This window comes from Melanerpes formicivorus, unplaced genomic scaffold, assembly GCF_026170545.1.
Source record: "Melanerpes formicivorus ecotype bairdi unplaced genomic scaffold, bMelFor1.0.p_v2 SCAF_5, whole genome shotgun sequence".
In the NCBI taxonomy this organism is placed as follows: Eukaryota; Metazoa; Chordata; class Aves; order Piciformes; family Picidae; genus Melanerpes; species Melanerpes formicivorus.
Genome location: NW_027142357.1, coordinates 35,536,691 through 35,551,665, shown reverse-complemented (window position 1 = coordinate 35,551,665; position 14,975 = coordinate 35,536,691). Strand labels below are relative to the sequence as shown.

The window sequence follows — 14,975 nt, the reverse complement described above, 5'->3', positions numbered from 1 at the left end:
AATGTCCCCGACAGGGGAAGGGAGTTGCCTTGGCGACATCGTGTAAACTCAACAGCCTCCTGTAGCAGGACTTGACTGCAGAAAAGCTTGTCTCAGTAATAGAGTACTAAGTACTACGTGCTCAGCAATCAGAAAAACACGCTGAAATAAAATCTGAGTGTGTGTAGTTGCTGTTTGAATTTCTTGCAGCAAAGGAAGATAGCTGTGCATTAAAATGCTCTGTAATTTCTCTTTGGGCTGCAACTCCTCTTTCACACTTCGCTGCTGAAGCACCGGGTAAGATGTTGTTTATGGCTTTTTTGTACAAACTTTTCTGATACTGTTTTGAGGAGGCTTTTATGTATCCAAAAGAAAGGCAATATTTGGAGAAGTTTAACCATCTAATATGTCTTTAACAGAATAATATAATGGGATACACATTTGAATGGATTATCTGGTGTTTAGGGCAAGAATGAGAAATCAAGAGTGCTGGCTTCTATAGATATTTTACATATTTTGTTGGATGACCTTGGTCAGCAGCTATAGGTCATTGAATCTCCCTGTTCCCTTGTCTGTAAACTGAGGTCTGCCTGTTACACAGTTGTAACATAGTGCACATCCCTCAAATAAAAAGTGTTGTTTACAATTGTTGAAAAGAAACAATTTAATCTGGGATAAATGCACTAATCTCTTGGGGAAGCTCTGTGTGCTTCTAAGTAATTATATTTTTTGCTAATAGAATCAGTAACAAAAACCTCATTCATTTCCTGTCTTGAGTATTGAGTGGCAAAACGCTACTGAAACCAAGAAAACCCACACAGGCCTTTCATTTCCACTGACCTGTGTAGTGACTGAAATGGAAGATTCTTATGGACTACTGTTGCTTTCTGTGTTGCAAATATCTTACTATCAGTAATGTTTGGTCATTAGATGTTTTTTTTCTGTGTACATTATTAGTACTACTAAGAGCCCTGAGCTCAGCTGCAAAGGAAAAAAATAGGTAATTTTTAATAAACTAAGGATAGGTATTTATGGGGAAATTAAAAACAAACAAACAAACAAAAGAGACGGAGAAGAAAAAGATAGCAGCAAAAATTATCTGTAAAGATACCAAAGGATTATTTGGGAATCCTGATGGAAATATCTTTTCCTCGTCTCACATAGGTGTGGAGAGCTTATATATCCTCATAGAAGGCCAGCATTTTACAGAGCCAGACCACAAATGTACATGGATAGCTCTGTTACTCGTTTCCTTGAGCTACTATTATGTCTCTCAACAACCAGGAGTTAAAATATCAAGTGTTTGTAACAATAATTTGGTGTAAGCTTTAAGGTGTTTGGGTTTTATAAATGTAGTATGACTGGAATAATATATTTTTCTAAACATACAGAGGTACTAAGATAAAAGGTACACTCATGATTAAAGCTACTGATTAAGGCCCCATCCTTGAAGATATTCAAGGTTAGGGTCTTCAGAGCTCCGGTCAACCTAATCTACTGGAGGATATCAGGGCTCACTGTGGCGGGGTTGGACTAGATGACCTTTGGGAGGTCCCTTCCAACCCAAACCTTTCTTCAATTGTATGATAAGAAAATAACACTGACAGGTCTCATGCCTTATTCTACATTGTATACATTGAGGTTCTAGCAATAAAAGCTATCTGAATGTTTGCTTCTGTGTATTTACAGGACAGGGCATAGGATGTTAAGTTAAATTACAACATTCTTAGCTATTTCAAGTACTTCCGGAACGTTGGTTTTGTTTTACGTTCGGCTCTAAATAATGAAATACAGTACTCCTTTGTACATGTGAATTGGAAATCAATAAATCAATTAACAAATTTTTGTTTGTTTTTCAGGTTTCTGGACCTTAATACATCTAAGGACAGTATGTCTGACACCCAGCAAAAGAACAGAAGCAAGGAAAGTAGTCTAACAGAAGTTGGTAAGTATAAAATGTAATGTGCAATTGGAAGACAAAAAGGGCAATGTTAGCTTGAAATCTGGCTACTTGTCAAAACCAAGCAACCACCAAAAAAATTGGAACCAATCTTGAGACTTATTTTCCATCCTTGAAAAGCCCTGAGATTTATTTTGGTTTAAATAGCTTTCCTATTTATAAATGCTCTACTTTTGCAGAACTTCTGTCAATATTTTTCTTGTATTCCTGTTCTGCTGAAATAGGAGCTATAAGTGGATTGATTTTTTTTTTTTTTTGGTAGATATTATTTACTTTCACAGCACTAAAGAATTTATGCATTTACATTTCAAAAAATCTAACAGGAAGTAGGTACCTTAGCAAAATGAAAAATACCTTTTTGTTTTTCCCCCTCTGATGGTTGCTTCCTGTACTTCTTTATAATAACATGTCCAAAACCAACTGTGTGCATTGTGTTAACAGTCACTGTGTTATACTGCTTTTGTGCAAATATTAATGTATTATTACAGGTCATGGAAGTGTTGTTGCTCTTCAGAATGCAGATAACATAACGAAAGAAATGCATGAATCATACAAAGCTCTGGGAAAAAATTAGTAAGTAGTATTAATATTTAATTTGCAGTCAAGTATGCAGAAATGAAGATAAAGCAGGTAGTATTGCATGAGTAAAAAGTATTTCCTTAGTGCCAGATCTTATATACAGCTATATTATATGTTGTGTAGTGTTTCTGTCTTCCTGATGTCAATTACTGGCCATTGCTGGAGGCAGGATATTGCATTAGATGAACAAATTATTTTGTACAATATGAAATAAAGCGTAGTACATGGTTTTAGCTCAGCATTTGATTTATGAAAAACAATTATCTTGCCTACAGCTTTAAGATTAATTTAGTCTGTATTTTTGTCCCTCTTTTCAGTCATTTATCTTTATCTGTATTTGTGTTTTCCATTCAGAAGCCAGGTGGCAGAAATCTGGGGCTTGTCTGCACAGCCTCTATTCTCTAAGGCAGGCCATAGAGTGTTTCTTAAATAACAAAAGCACATCTGGTCTTCAGAATTCTTATGACACCTTTTCCTGATGATTCATAAAAAATGTACACTGGAAACAATCAGTTTTTGTCAAGAAGGGGAAGGTGTGCAATATGTTTTCCATTCCTGTTGTTGCTTGCCTTACATTGTATGCCATTCATTCTCTCTGTCTCTGGCATTACTATTGGCTGCTTCCAGGGAGAGCCATAATGTTCCAGATGGACAAAGAAGAAAACACTTGGGCGTTCTTGGATCTTACATCTTATTCTCAAGTCTGAGCACATGTCTCCTTCCACTTATTTTCACACTGTATTTTGGTTTCTTTGCTTTTGCCTTTTAGCCAAGTAGCACCAGCATCTGGAGGGTGGCCAGATCAACAAGTGGCACGTTTTCCAAACAAAAACCAGCTAACATCACAGATGAGACATCACACTTCCTTACCTTTCTTCCTGAGGAAAGAGAGTGTGGGACATGGCTTTGATTTCAGCTTTCTGCTACAAACCTCATGCCCAGAATCTAACATTTCAAAATCATTTACGGATCTAAATAATTTCCAGATAATTAAAGCACAAATACAACAAAGTAAGTTCAGTTGTAAAAGTCATAAATTTTGTATGAAATTATGTATCAAATAGGAGTTCTAAAGCTTTGCCATCTTTTCTCTTTAAACTTCATCTTTATGTCTATTATCTATGCCTATCTGACTTACATAAAGCAGGCTTCAGCCATGCTGACCCTCTTCTTTAATTATGTGTGTGTGTATTTGTGTATTAAAGTTAGCAATCATCTGAAATTGAGGAGAAGTATTTGCTTACACTATTAGACCACTTTAAAAGTACTTTTAAATTATCATATTTCATAGTCTTCTATAGGAAAAGGGATTATGAAGTTCAATATCACAAATTTCAACTTGCAATGTTTTCCTGTATAGCAGGTTTGTAGTATAGTCCTACAACTACACATCAGTCTGAGTCTAGGTCCCCAAATCCCTACAGTTTGAAATTGTAAATTAAAGATGTAGTCTGTTTAAAAATACTAGATTAATATTTTATTTGGTTTGATTTTTAAGGGCTCAAAACCAGGAACAGGAGGTCTGAGGTAAGATGGTGTTATGTATAAAACTGAGCACAAGTAGAAGAATTATATGCTTTCAAAATCTCAAAAGCTGGAAATACAGAAGTAGTGTAGGTAGTTTGCTCTGCTTAGTCTTTTTTTTTTATGATGATGAACACAAAGTATTTTTACATATATTTTGTACATATATGTGTGTCACCAAGTCTTCAGACGAGTATCAACAATTTGTCAGTAAGGTATTGCATCAGGGATTTGGTGGGGGTGAAGAGCTGGAAGTTCAAAAGTGTAGTAAACCATTAAAAATAGAATATGGAAGTTAATTTAAAGTATGTATGTCTTCTATGTGAAACATGTTAGATGTCTAATTTTGCTAAATTGCAAAAAGTAATTACTGTATTTAGTGGTCATTTAAAATCTAAGATGAGTTGGAGAGCAGTCTTGATACTAGATAATTGCTGGGAAAAAAAGCCTTAGGATTAAATGTATTTGGCATGAAATTGTGATTCTGTGAAACTTTGTGATAAGCATAAATAGAATTAGTGACAAAAATTTGGTACTTACAAACTAGCAGTTTTGTATGTCTCAGTGCTTCACACCACATGAGCTTTCAAAGGTACAAAACCTCAAATATTCTGTATTTAGAAAAAAGATAATTTGGTCTTTATGGATATAAATAATATTTAATAGTCCTTTGTACAAAAAACTTGACTCATTGAATCAACTCTATGCTTTAGTGAGCCCACTACAGACTACAACGGTGTGCATAGGAAAAAAAGTCAAGTGTAGAAGTAATAGCAGCGTTGTGACAGAAGATTATAAAAGGGCTCTGGAAAAAAAGGAAAATAACCAAAACATTTCAAATGGAGGGAAATGTTTAAGAAAAGTAATTTAGCTGATCTTAGTGTGATTTAATACAGATTTATTTCGTGTCTTAGGCTGTGATGATTTCTAGACACATATAATTTGGGATAAACTGAGCATTCATATTAATGCTATGCAGCCTAGACAAAGCCTTCAAAACTGTAAATTCGAAGCCAACACACATTGCTTTTCCTGGCACATTCAAGCCTCAGTTTGCCCTTGGAATGCAAACAAAAATTTCCTGCAGATTGCAAACTGATGTTGAAAATAGACATGCAAATGAGTACTCGAAGCATATGACTGTGTGATTATTTCTATTTCATCTGCATAAAAATGTACAGTACATTCAAGCTTATTTTTTCTCCATTTCCTATAGAAGGAAGAACAGAAATATTATTTTCAGAAAACTATTCTCTGTTCAGCTGAGTAGTCACAACAAAGAACTCCAATATTAATTCCATACTCTTTCAAAGATACACAATACCTTTTAACTAATGGAATAGGAGGAGAAGGGAGGAATAGGAAAATGCATCAACCCCCCCCTCCTTCAACATACTTCTCTGTTAAATGCCATATAAAAATGGCTTTTGGATGGTGAAGTGCAGACTCTGCTATTTTCCAATGTGCTTAAAGCTCTGTGAGCTGTATCTGTGGCCCATACAATATGGTTTATAGAGTTTTCTAATACTACACTAAACATAGGGAAGCTCTGTGAGTTTAGATTTATAATAATGTCTTTTAAAATCTATTAATAGCTTGTAAGAATTGTTTTCTCCATGGATAAAATAGTATTGTACTTCATCAGTCTAGCTTTTGCTTTTAAAAAACATTACTTGTATGAGATGTAGTTTCATTGGGAGTATTAGTACTGATGTGAGCATACTTTGGGGGGTTACATAAAAAGGCTTTAAAGACCAGTGTAAGAGTGGTGCTCTCACTCAGGCAAAGTGCACAGCAAGAAAGAACAAAGATTTTGCACGTGAAGCCACTGACCAGCCTTTGAATTCAACAAGCAAACATTCTTTGTGCCATAAGACATAGTTAATAACTAACAAGATGATTTGTATGTGTGGGCAAAGCTTATTGTTTTTAAATCATGGAGAATGGCTTGTGCCTTTTAGCAAAGGATCCAACTTTCTGAGCTATAAAATATATGGAAATAGTTCTGGATGTGAGAAAATTAATGCATTTTCTCAGAGTTTAAATATTACATTTCATATTAAATTAAATATGGGAATATGTAAGAGAATAATCCTATTCTGATGTCTTTTTCCTTAGTCTGCTTTGTTCTTAGTGATTACATTTTACCTGTATCTGTTGCATAGCACATGATTAATGGTTTCTATGGAAATTACAGTTGCATTTGCCACCAGTGACGTTTCAGCCTGTAAGAATAATTCATCTTGCTCTGCTTGAGGATAATGTCACTGAAAGCACCAACATCAGAAATATTTTGGATATTATGACCTCTGTTCCTCAGCCTGTAAACCCAGTTACTAAATTTTCTCAGTATCAGTTAGGCAAGCTATTAAAAAGGCATGCTGAAAAGTTGTCACACCTGATTGTGGCTACTATTTCTGGTAAGTTCACTCCAGTGAAAGACTTGTACTACTTCAGCACAAGTAACTATTTTAAGTACCCTAGCAACAAGAAAGAAGAAAGTCAAAACAATTTAAAATGGAGGGAAGCTGATGCAGCTACTAATACTGAAGAGAAAGACCATGTGAAATATCATTTTCCAGTGGCTTGTAAGAATATAGATCTTATGGCCCAAGCTGGTTTCTGTGATTATAGTCATGCCTACTTGAGCTCTGGTAATCCTCTGATAAACTGTGGAATATTTACAGCTCAGGCAGCATTTACAACGTCAAACAACAGCAATGCTTCAGGAGCTTGCAACAAGGAAAGAAGAGCAGAGAATTGCTGTAGAAATGCTTTAGAAGGAGGAAATGCTAGAGAGATGATACTGGATTATAGTCTATGTGAAGATGCCAAGAGTGAGAACTTTATACTTGACAATCGTGATTTAGGTTCTTCATGTAAAATTGAAGTGATGGAAGCCCACCGTGCCTTAGGAGATAATTCAATAGCTGCAGTAATCCCCAGAGTAGAAGTGAAAGATCATGCTGGAAAACAGACAGAAAATAGCATTTGCCTCTCTGATTTTGAAAGGGAAAAAGAAGCATTGTCAGAAGTAACTTCGAAAGACCGAGGTGAGCTTGTACATGTTGTTCATGTTACATTCCCTGAACAAGCACCAACTAGGGAACCACACATTGCTAAACAACCTGCCACAAAACCCAGCGTCATTCGTAGCCTGCCTCCTCATGTTACTCAGAGCTTCAACATTCTTGCTCGCAAAGAAAATGACAAAACTAAAATCAAGATGAATAGAAATAAATGTACAGCAAAATCCAAAATGAATAGCAAGGTAAAAATATCTGAAGACTTAATTGTTTCAGATGAGATTTCTACAAAACATAATGCCAAAAGTAAGATTTTCTCATCTTTGGAACGAGCACACATGGAATCTGAGACTTCACCAAAGCACCAACCTCCCCATCCTCTAGCAGACAAAGACCATTTTCCTCAGAGTGCTCAGAAACTTAAAAAGCAAAGTTCCTCCTGCAATTGCAAAAACTCAGTTATCTTAAAGAAACCTGTGACTCCACTTCCTTTGCTGCGTGCACAGTCTGCTTCAGGTTTTGTAGATCTGAAATACAGTGATATGTTCAAGAAAATAAATCCAAACGATCAAGGTCCAGGTATTTATGAAATGTTTGGAACTCCTGTCTACTCCCATATGCGTGAGCTTGACCAACATGAGAACAGATTTTATGGAGGTGTTTGTTCTGCTCCATCTGGGAGATGTACTGCTACGGCCTGCAGATCTACCAGCAGTAGAAGGAGAGAGAGCAGCCGAGTAAGAAATACTCCAAAGAGAGCTTGTTCTCGGTCAAAGAAGACTGTACCTAGCACTAAACAAAAGCAGAAAGATTTAGTTACAAAGGGTGGAAGTACCAAGCTGAGTGACAGCAACACAGAGCAAGATAATATAATAATTTCAGATTCAGATTTTCAAAGAAACACTTCAAAGACCATGACATTGTTTCATGAAGACACAGATGATCAGCTTATGATTTTAGAAGAGCTTTTGCAATCGACTAAGCAAAATAAAAGTTCTTCAAATTCAAACTTATCAGTTATAAAGGAAGCTTCTTTGGAGGAGTCTTTAGACAGCCAGGATGTATCCAACCATCAGAGAGCCTCCAACTGTAGCCAAACCTTTCACTTCAAAGATAAAGACTACAGAGAATGTGTTGCTCTAAGTAGCAGTCTTATAACCACAGATCAGAATACTTGTGTGCCCTGTTGTGGGGTGGATATGGATGGCTGCAAAGGCCTGGAACCAAATGAGGCCTCCTTCAAGTCTACAAATAAATGTGAAGCATTGCCCTTTTCATATGGACTGGAGTGTCAATCCCCTACACACACACCTCACAACAGTGGTTTGGCAAATGAATTCACTCATCCTTCAATAACTCAAACAAAAAGTGTTACAATCCACAGTTTCCAGACAAGTCAAGATATTTTGTCCTGTGCAGATAATAAGGATGTGACTGATGAGTTGCTCTGTTGTCTGGCTGAAGAATTGCTAATGCTTGAAGAAAAGGACATCAGATCTTCAGGAGCAAAAACCACAGCTTCTAAAATGCAAAATACACATATTAAAGAAGAAGAAAATAGGATGAATGGAAATACACCAATAGTAAACAGTGCACTAGATAAGGTAAAAGTAATTTCTTATAACTTGTTGGCTTACTTCAGTAATGCTCCTAAGTGAAATTTGGATAAAAGATAGGAAATATGTACTTATTAATGGTCAGGTCTCTTTTCCTTGGGCCAGCTGCCCATTGTCAGTTGAAGATACCCATGTTTGAAACTGCATGTTAGGACTTGGGCCAGATGGTACTAAGGCATGATAGGAATGGCTATCAATAGTTTATGTGCTTGGTCAGGATAAATTGAGAAATTGTAGTGAATAAAAAGGCGAGGTTATTTTTAACCAAAGAGCATGTATAAAAAGGTGCTGAGGCAGGAGTGCTCAAGCAAAAACTCTTGTGATCTTGATACCCAAGGATCATGAAAAGGCACTAAAAATGGTTCTTGCATAGGTGATCCTGCTCTGGTGTTGGACAAGGTGATCTTTCGAGGTCCCTTCCAACCCCTAAAATTCTGTGATATCCAAAGGGCAATTTTCTTGAATCTGAGTACAACCAGGTATTTTTCTGGTTGTATACTTGTAACTACAAGAATTAGCTTCTCAGACAGACTTAAGGCTGATGAGTAGTGTTTAATCAAAACTTCAAGCTCAGAATTCTTAGATTCTGGCCTACAAATCAGTTAAAAACCTTCATCTACTAAGATGCTCATCTACCGGTATTGCTTCGTCTTGGGCCTTATCTATTTAAATAAACAAAAAATATAAAGACATTTCTTTCACCACATGCTGATAGGCTTCCTATGCTTCTACAGACACAGGTGCCCATTATATCTCCATTCTCACTTCTCCTAAGGAGATCAATGGCCAGATGGAGTAGTTATTGCCATCTTTCTGAAGCAGTCTTTTCTTCCTGTGAAGCTAAATTGTAATCAGACTTAGGTTCCATATTACCCAGAGCAAGGCAGTAGTCATGCTTAACCTTCAGCTTAGCAAACTGTACCAATGTGACAAAGGCAAAAAAAAAAGTACCAAGCAGATGTATATCCTGCTCTTTTCAGTCATCCTTTTGTCTGTCTTCCTGTCAGTGGGAAAAGTTGTGATGCCATAATCTTCTGGTTATGCACTATTGTAATATATACTTGAAAATATTTACTTAGTCTTAGTACCTCAATTATATCCATGAGTTGGGCAATGAGTATATATAAAACTATAGAGAAGAATCATGCCAAGTAGAGTTTATTCCTTATAAAAATGTAAGGGTAATATGGAGCCTTTCTTTTCCTTCCTGCTTTCTGCCCACATTGACCATCATCTTTCAAGCAAAGTTACAGTAAAGCCTTTCTGGCATCAAATGAAGAAAATGACCTGCTAAACTCTGAGGAATCTGATAAATTACCAGGAAGCATTTTAACTTACAAAGACCCTGTCACGTGGACTAGAGGTGAAGTCCTTGGAAAGGGAGCCTATGGCACGGTAAGTTAAGGTTTAAGTATGCCAAGAGATGCGGCGGTCATCTTTGAGCTACATCTTATAACTGGCTGTTGTCCTGTTTGTCAAAATCCTGCTTGCGTTATACAATGGGACACAAAACACAACAAACACAAAGACAGTCTTTAAAATAAGTAAATAATCAGGTTTATTTCATGTTTCATTTTAATTAATGCTGGTTTCATTGTAGGTATACTGTGGTCTGACAAGCCACGGACAATTAATAGCTGTAAAGCAGGTTGTTTTGGATACGTCTGATCAACTCACTACAGAAAAGGAGTATCAGAAGCTTCATGAGGAAGTCAATCTTCTGAAGACATTGAAGCATGTCAATATTGTGACATATTTAGGAACTTGTCTGGAAGACAACATTTTAAGCATTTTCATGGAGTTTGTTCCTGGTGGCTCAATTTCTAGTATTATTCATCGTTTTGGACCATTGCCAGAAACTGTCCTTTGTAAATATACAAAACAAATTCTACAAGGTGTTGCCTATTTACATGACAATTGTGTGGTACATAGAGATATTAAAGGCAAAAACGTGATGCTGATGCCAAATGGTGTAGTAAAGCTAATTGACTTTGGCTGTGCCAGGCGTTTAGCTTGGGTAAGCCTCAGCGGCACGCAGAGCGAGATGCTCAAGTCTGTGCATGGGACTCCGTACTGGATGGCACCAGAAGTTATAAATGAATCTGGATATGGAAGAAAATCAGACATCTGGAGTGTTGGCTGCACCGTATTTGAGATGGCAACAGGAAAACCACCACTGGCCTCCATGGATAGGATAGCAGCCATGTTCTACATTGGGGCCTACAGAGGACTGATGCCTTCCCTACCTGATCGATTCTCCAACTCTGCAGTGGATTTTGTGCACGTGTGTTTAACCAGGTATGTGGATTTTTACCTGAAAAATAAAAGGGGAAATGCAGAGAGTTTGTTATTGTAGAGCCTGATGATGGGAGCTTTGGTTACCTCTTATATGGTGCATATGACTGTATTGTAAATTTATAGGTTTATCAACATTTCAGGAAAGCTTGTAAATAAAACAGCTTTACTTTCTATAATGGTGTAAAAAAGCCCTCACAAATTTTCTTTTGGTGGGCCTTATACTCATAATTTATTTCCCCCATAATTTCCACTCAGAAACCTTTGAGTTTTAACCAAAATGTCTGCTAAATTTCTTTGATGTGCCTTGCTGTTCCAGTATCACATTGGCAGAGCCTGGCCTATGTTAGGCAAATTGTTTTGAGGTCAATATGCTAAATGAAAGAGCTTTCACTCATTTACTATCTTCTGCAATAGAAAAAATTATCATCACTGCCAGTTTATTGGAAACACGAAGTTCTCTCTACAAAAAAAAACCAACCAAAACCCAACCAAACACTAGCATCCACCCATTGTAAGAATTATTTCTGTGATATCTGTTCTAAATGTCAGCTTTGTCCCAGATGTTTAAACAGCCTATTGATTTGGACATCTGACCTTGGCAGGTGGTCTTTATAAAATTACTTGCAGCCTTTTACACATCTCTAAAGACCAGACTTGAACACCAGAGAGAGACATGTTTGGTGGGTATGGCACTGGTCTTGGAGGCAGGAAATGTGATGTCTAATCTCTGGATCACAATTGTTATGGTATGGTTATGGTTCCTGTGGGTTGTATAACACTAACCAGAAAAATTAGTATATATTTTGATTCGGAGACAACAGTGTTTTAAAGATAGAAGGAATTGTTAGGTAGAAAGAAACATACAGATACAAAGCATTGACCTCTTTCAGTAAAATCTTTACTTTTTCAGAAGTCAGGATGCACCTGTGGTGGCAAACTTTTAATGTATAATCTCACTATGTCCTAAATCTAAACAACTCCCTTATCCCATCTTCCTCATTAGTTTATGATTTAAGAAATCATTGTCCTTTACTCCCTTCTCCCATGTTTTTTCTCCAGCTTGAGGGTTGAAAAAGCCCAAAGCCCATGGCTCTAGCAAGCCAATATTGTAACTACAGTCCTGTAATTCCCTATGGGCTCCTTAACATGCCTGATACTGGCTGGAGATGATGTAACAGCTTCATTGATGCAGGACCAAACAAATCATCTTCACCCTTCTTAAAAACATTCTTGGTGCACCTGAAAGATTAGAATTATTCAGAGTTTTGCAAGGAATTTAGAGGAACAAAGAATGAGTTCTGGAATAATTCAGCTTTATAATTCATAAATTCCAACAGTCTCTTGCCGTAAATCCTGCCTTCCTTTCTACCAGCTTTATCAAAAGAACACTAAAAATGAGTAATGAGGGGGGAAATGAGAAGGAATGAAAGGGTAGGTTTGCATTTACATTTTACAGACAGTTACATCACAGACATGCATATTTATTTTCTGTACTGATTTTTTTCAAACCTCCAATGCAGAGATCAACATGAACGCCCTTCTGCTCTGCAGTTGCTGGACCATCCCTTTGTGAAAGGAAGACAGTGAATTTTTTAAACCTCTTGCCAAATGAGTATACATTTTCCATATTAAACATTTCCATTTGGGAAAAAAAGATCAAAAGGAACTGGACTTAAAGTGACAGCAGACATGACTAGAGAGCAATTGTGCACACGGAGTCTATTATTAGCGCTATGATTAAAGCATTGTTTTTTGCACTCATTGGAGTGGGCATTCCTTCACTGTGAACACAGGGCCACATTTTGTTGTATTTGGAGAGACTTCAAGAGAAAAAAATCACACATCACTGTCACTGCTATGTGACAGCAAGGTAAGGTGGAATGCCAATTTCTCTGTGAAAACCTATGGAATGCATGCTGTTGGCAGAAAGCATCACAGATGCTGGAAGCTTTGTGAAGGCTCTGCATGAAGCTCTACTCAGACTTGCAGATGAGTCATTAAGTGTGCCTGTGATGATCCCACAGGAACCCCAAACCATGTAGCTCCATTGGCATAAAACCTACTGAGATTTTTATTTAGCTAGATGGGCCCTTTAATTTTTAACTGGTGAAATTAACTGCGTTTTGCATACATGTATCAGTCCTTTGTTAGAGGCACCCTCTCACTATGAGATCCTGTAGTGATACTGGGAAGAGATACCCAAGTGTATAGATGTGCACCTTTATTAATCTTACATAATTTCCTAATCTGGCTAGAATTATGAATCTAAACTTTGAAATGGTCTTTTCTCATGAGGTATCACAGAATGGTCTGGGTTAGAAGAGACCTCCAAAGGTCATCTAGTCCAACCCCCTCTGCAGTAAGCGGGGGCATCCTCGACAAGATCAGGTTGCCCAGACCCCTGTCAAGCCTTGCCTTGAATATCTCCGGGGTGGGATCCCAACCACCTCCCCAGGCAGTTTGAGCTCACAGAATGAATGAGGTTAGAAGGCGCCTTTGCAGATGCTCTGGTCCAATCCCACTGCTCAGAGCAGGGTTGACTGAAGCAGATTGCTCAGCCCCTTGTCCCATTGGCACAGAGTATTGCCAAGAAAGGAGACCCCATAGTCTCTAAGCAGCATGCTTCAGCCTTCAGACACCTTCATGGGAAAAACGTTTCTGTGTTTGAACAGATTGTCTTGCATGTCAGGTTGTGCCCATTGTCTCTTGTCCTGTCACTGGTAACGCTGAAGAGTTTGGGTTTGTTCTCTCTACTGACCCCATCAGGTATTGAACCACATGGATGTGCTTCCCCCTGTACCTGCTGTCATCACAGAGTGGCCTATTTTCTGTGTTCAGAGGGATGTGTTGAAATTCTTGCCCTTCTGTTTGCTGATCCAGACTACCAAAAGCACAAGAGCATGAACCTTTCTCTTGTTTTTAAGGCTGTAAGATGCTGTTTGAATCACTAGACAGTCTATTGCTATTTTTAATATCCTTAATCCAAAATAAAACAGCAAATTGGATTCTGGATCTGTTTTGGGAGAACTTGAGTGTGTACTGTCTGATTAAAGGACATGTAACAGTCTCACATGCACTGCAAAAATTACTTTTACAGATACTAGGAATAGTGTGGCCAGCAGGAGCAGGGAAGTCATTGTGCCCCTGTACTCTGCATTGGTTAGGCCGCACCTTGAGTACTGTGTCCAGTTCTGGGCCCCTCAGTTTAAGAAGGACATTAAGATATTTGAACATGTCCAGAGAAGGGCAACAAGGCTGGTGAGAGGCCTTGAGCACAAGCCCTATGAGGAGAGGCTGAGGGAGCTGGGATTGTTTAGCCTGGAGAAGAGGAGGCTCAGGGGTGACCTCATTGCCCTCTACAACTACCTGAAAGGTGGTTGTAGCCAGGAAGGGGTTGGTCTCTTCTCCCAGGCAACCAGCACCAGAACAAGGGGACACAGTCTCAAGCTGCACCAGGGGAGGTTTAGACTTGAGGTGAGGAGAAAGTTCTTCACCGAGCGAGTCATTCGTCATTGGAATGTGCTGCCCAGGGAGGTGGTGGAGTCACCATCCCTGGAGGTGTTCAAGAGGAGATTGGACATGGCAATTGGTGCCATGGTCTAGTCATGGGGTCTGTGTTGATAGGTTGGACTCGATGATCCTCGAGGTCTCTTCCAGCCTTACTGATACTGTAATACTAACTCCACGCAATTAAATTTGAAGATTATTATATGTATTAAATAAACCAGGTATTGGTATTTAGGTTGTCCTCTTTCTGATAAAGCTCCTTCCTATAGAAATTTAAAATTTCAGGGGAATGAGACACTGTAGGAACCAAAAATCAGTTTCACTGCCCCAAAAAATGCAGTGAACCCTATGCCTTTGTGAACACCTAGGGATGAGTTCTACATCTGTTCTTGGAGCCTATGACTGTTAAGGGCTGAGCTCTCAAGAATCCAGAACTCTGACTTCAGTGTCAGGAGCAACATGAAAATCAGTGTTGTCTTTTTTTTA

At 38.0% G+C, this 14,975-nt stretch overlaps 1 protein-coding gene across 1 annotated transcript; it reads left to right on the top strand.

Annotated features, from left to right (window-relative positions):
• Window positions 1-105: 105 nt before the first annotated feature.
• On the top strand, window positions 106-13,999 carry MAP3K19 (mitogen-activated protein kinase kinase kinase 19). Its single transcript, XM_068137822.1, has 9 exons — window positions 106-276; window positions 1,839-1,924; window positions 2,428-2,512; window positions 3,288-3,529; window positions 4,017-4,045; window positions 6,240-8,672; window positions 9,927-10,079; window positions 10,285-10,982; window positions 12,503-13,999. The coding sequence occupies exons 2-9, from the start codon at window positions 1,870-1,872 to the stop codon at window positions 12,567-12,569; spliced, it is 3,762 nt and encodes a 1,253-aa protein (XP_067993923.1). The 5' UTR covers window positions 106-276; window positions 1,839-1,869; the 3' UTR covers window positions 12,570-13,999.
• Window positions 14,000-14,975: the final 976 nt, after the last annotated feature.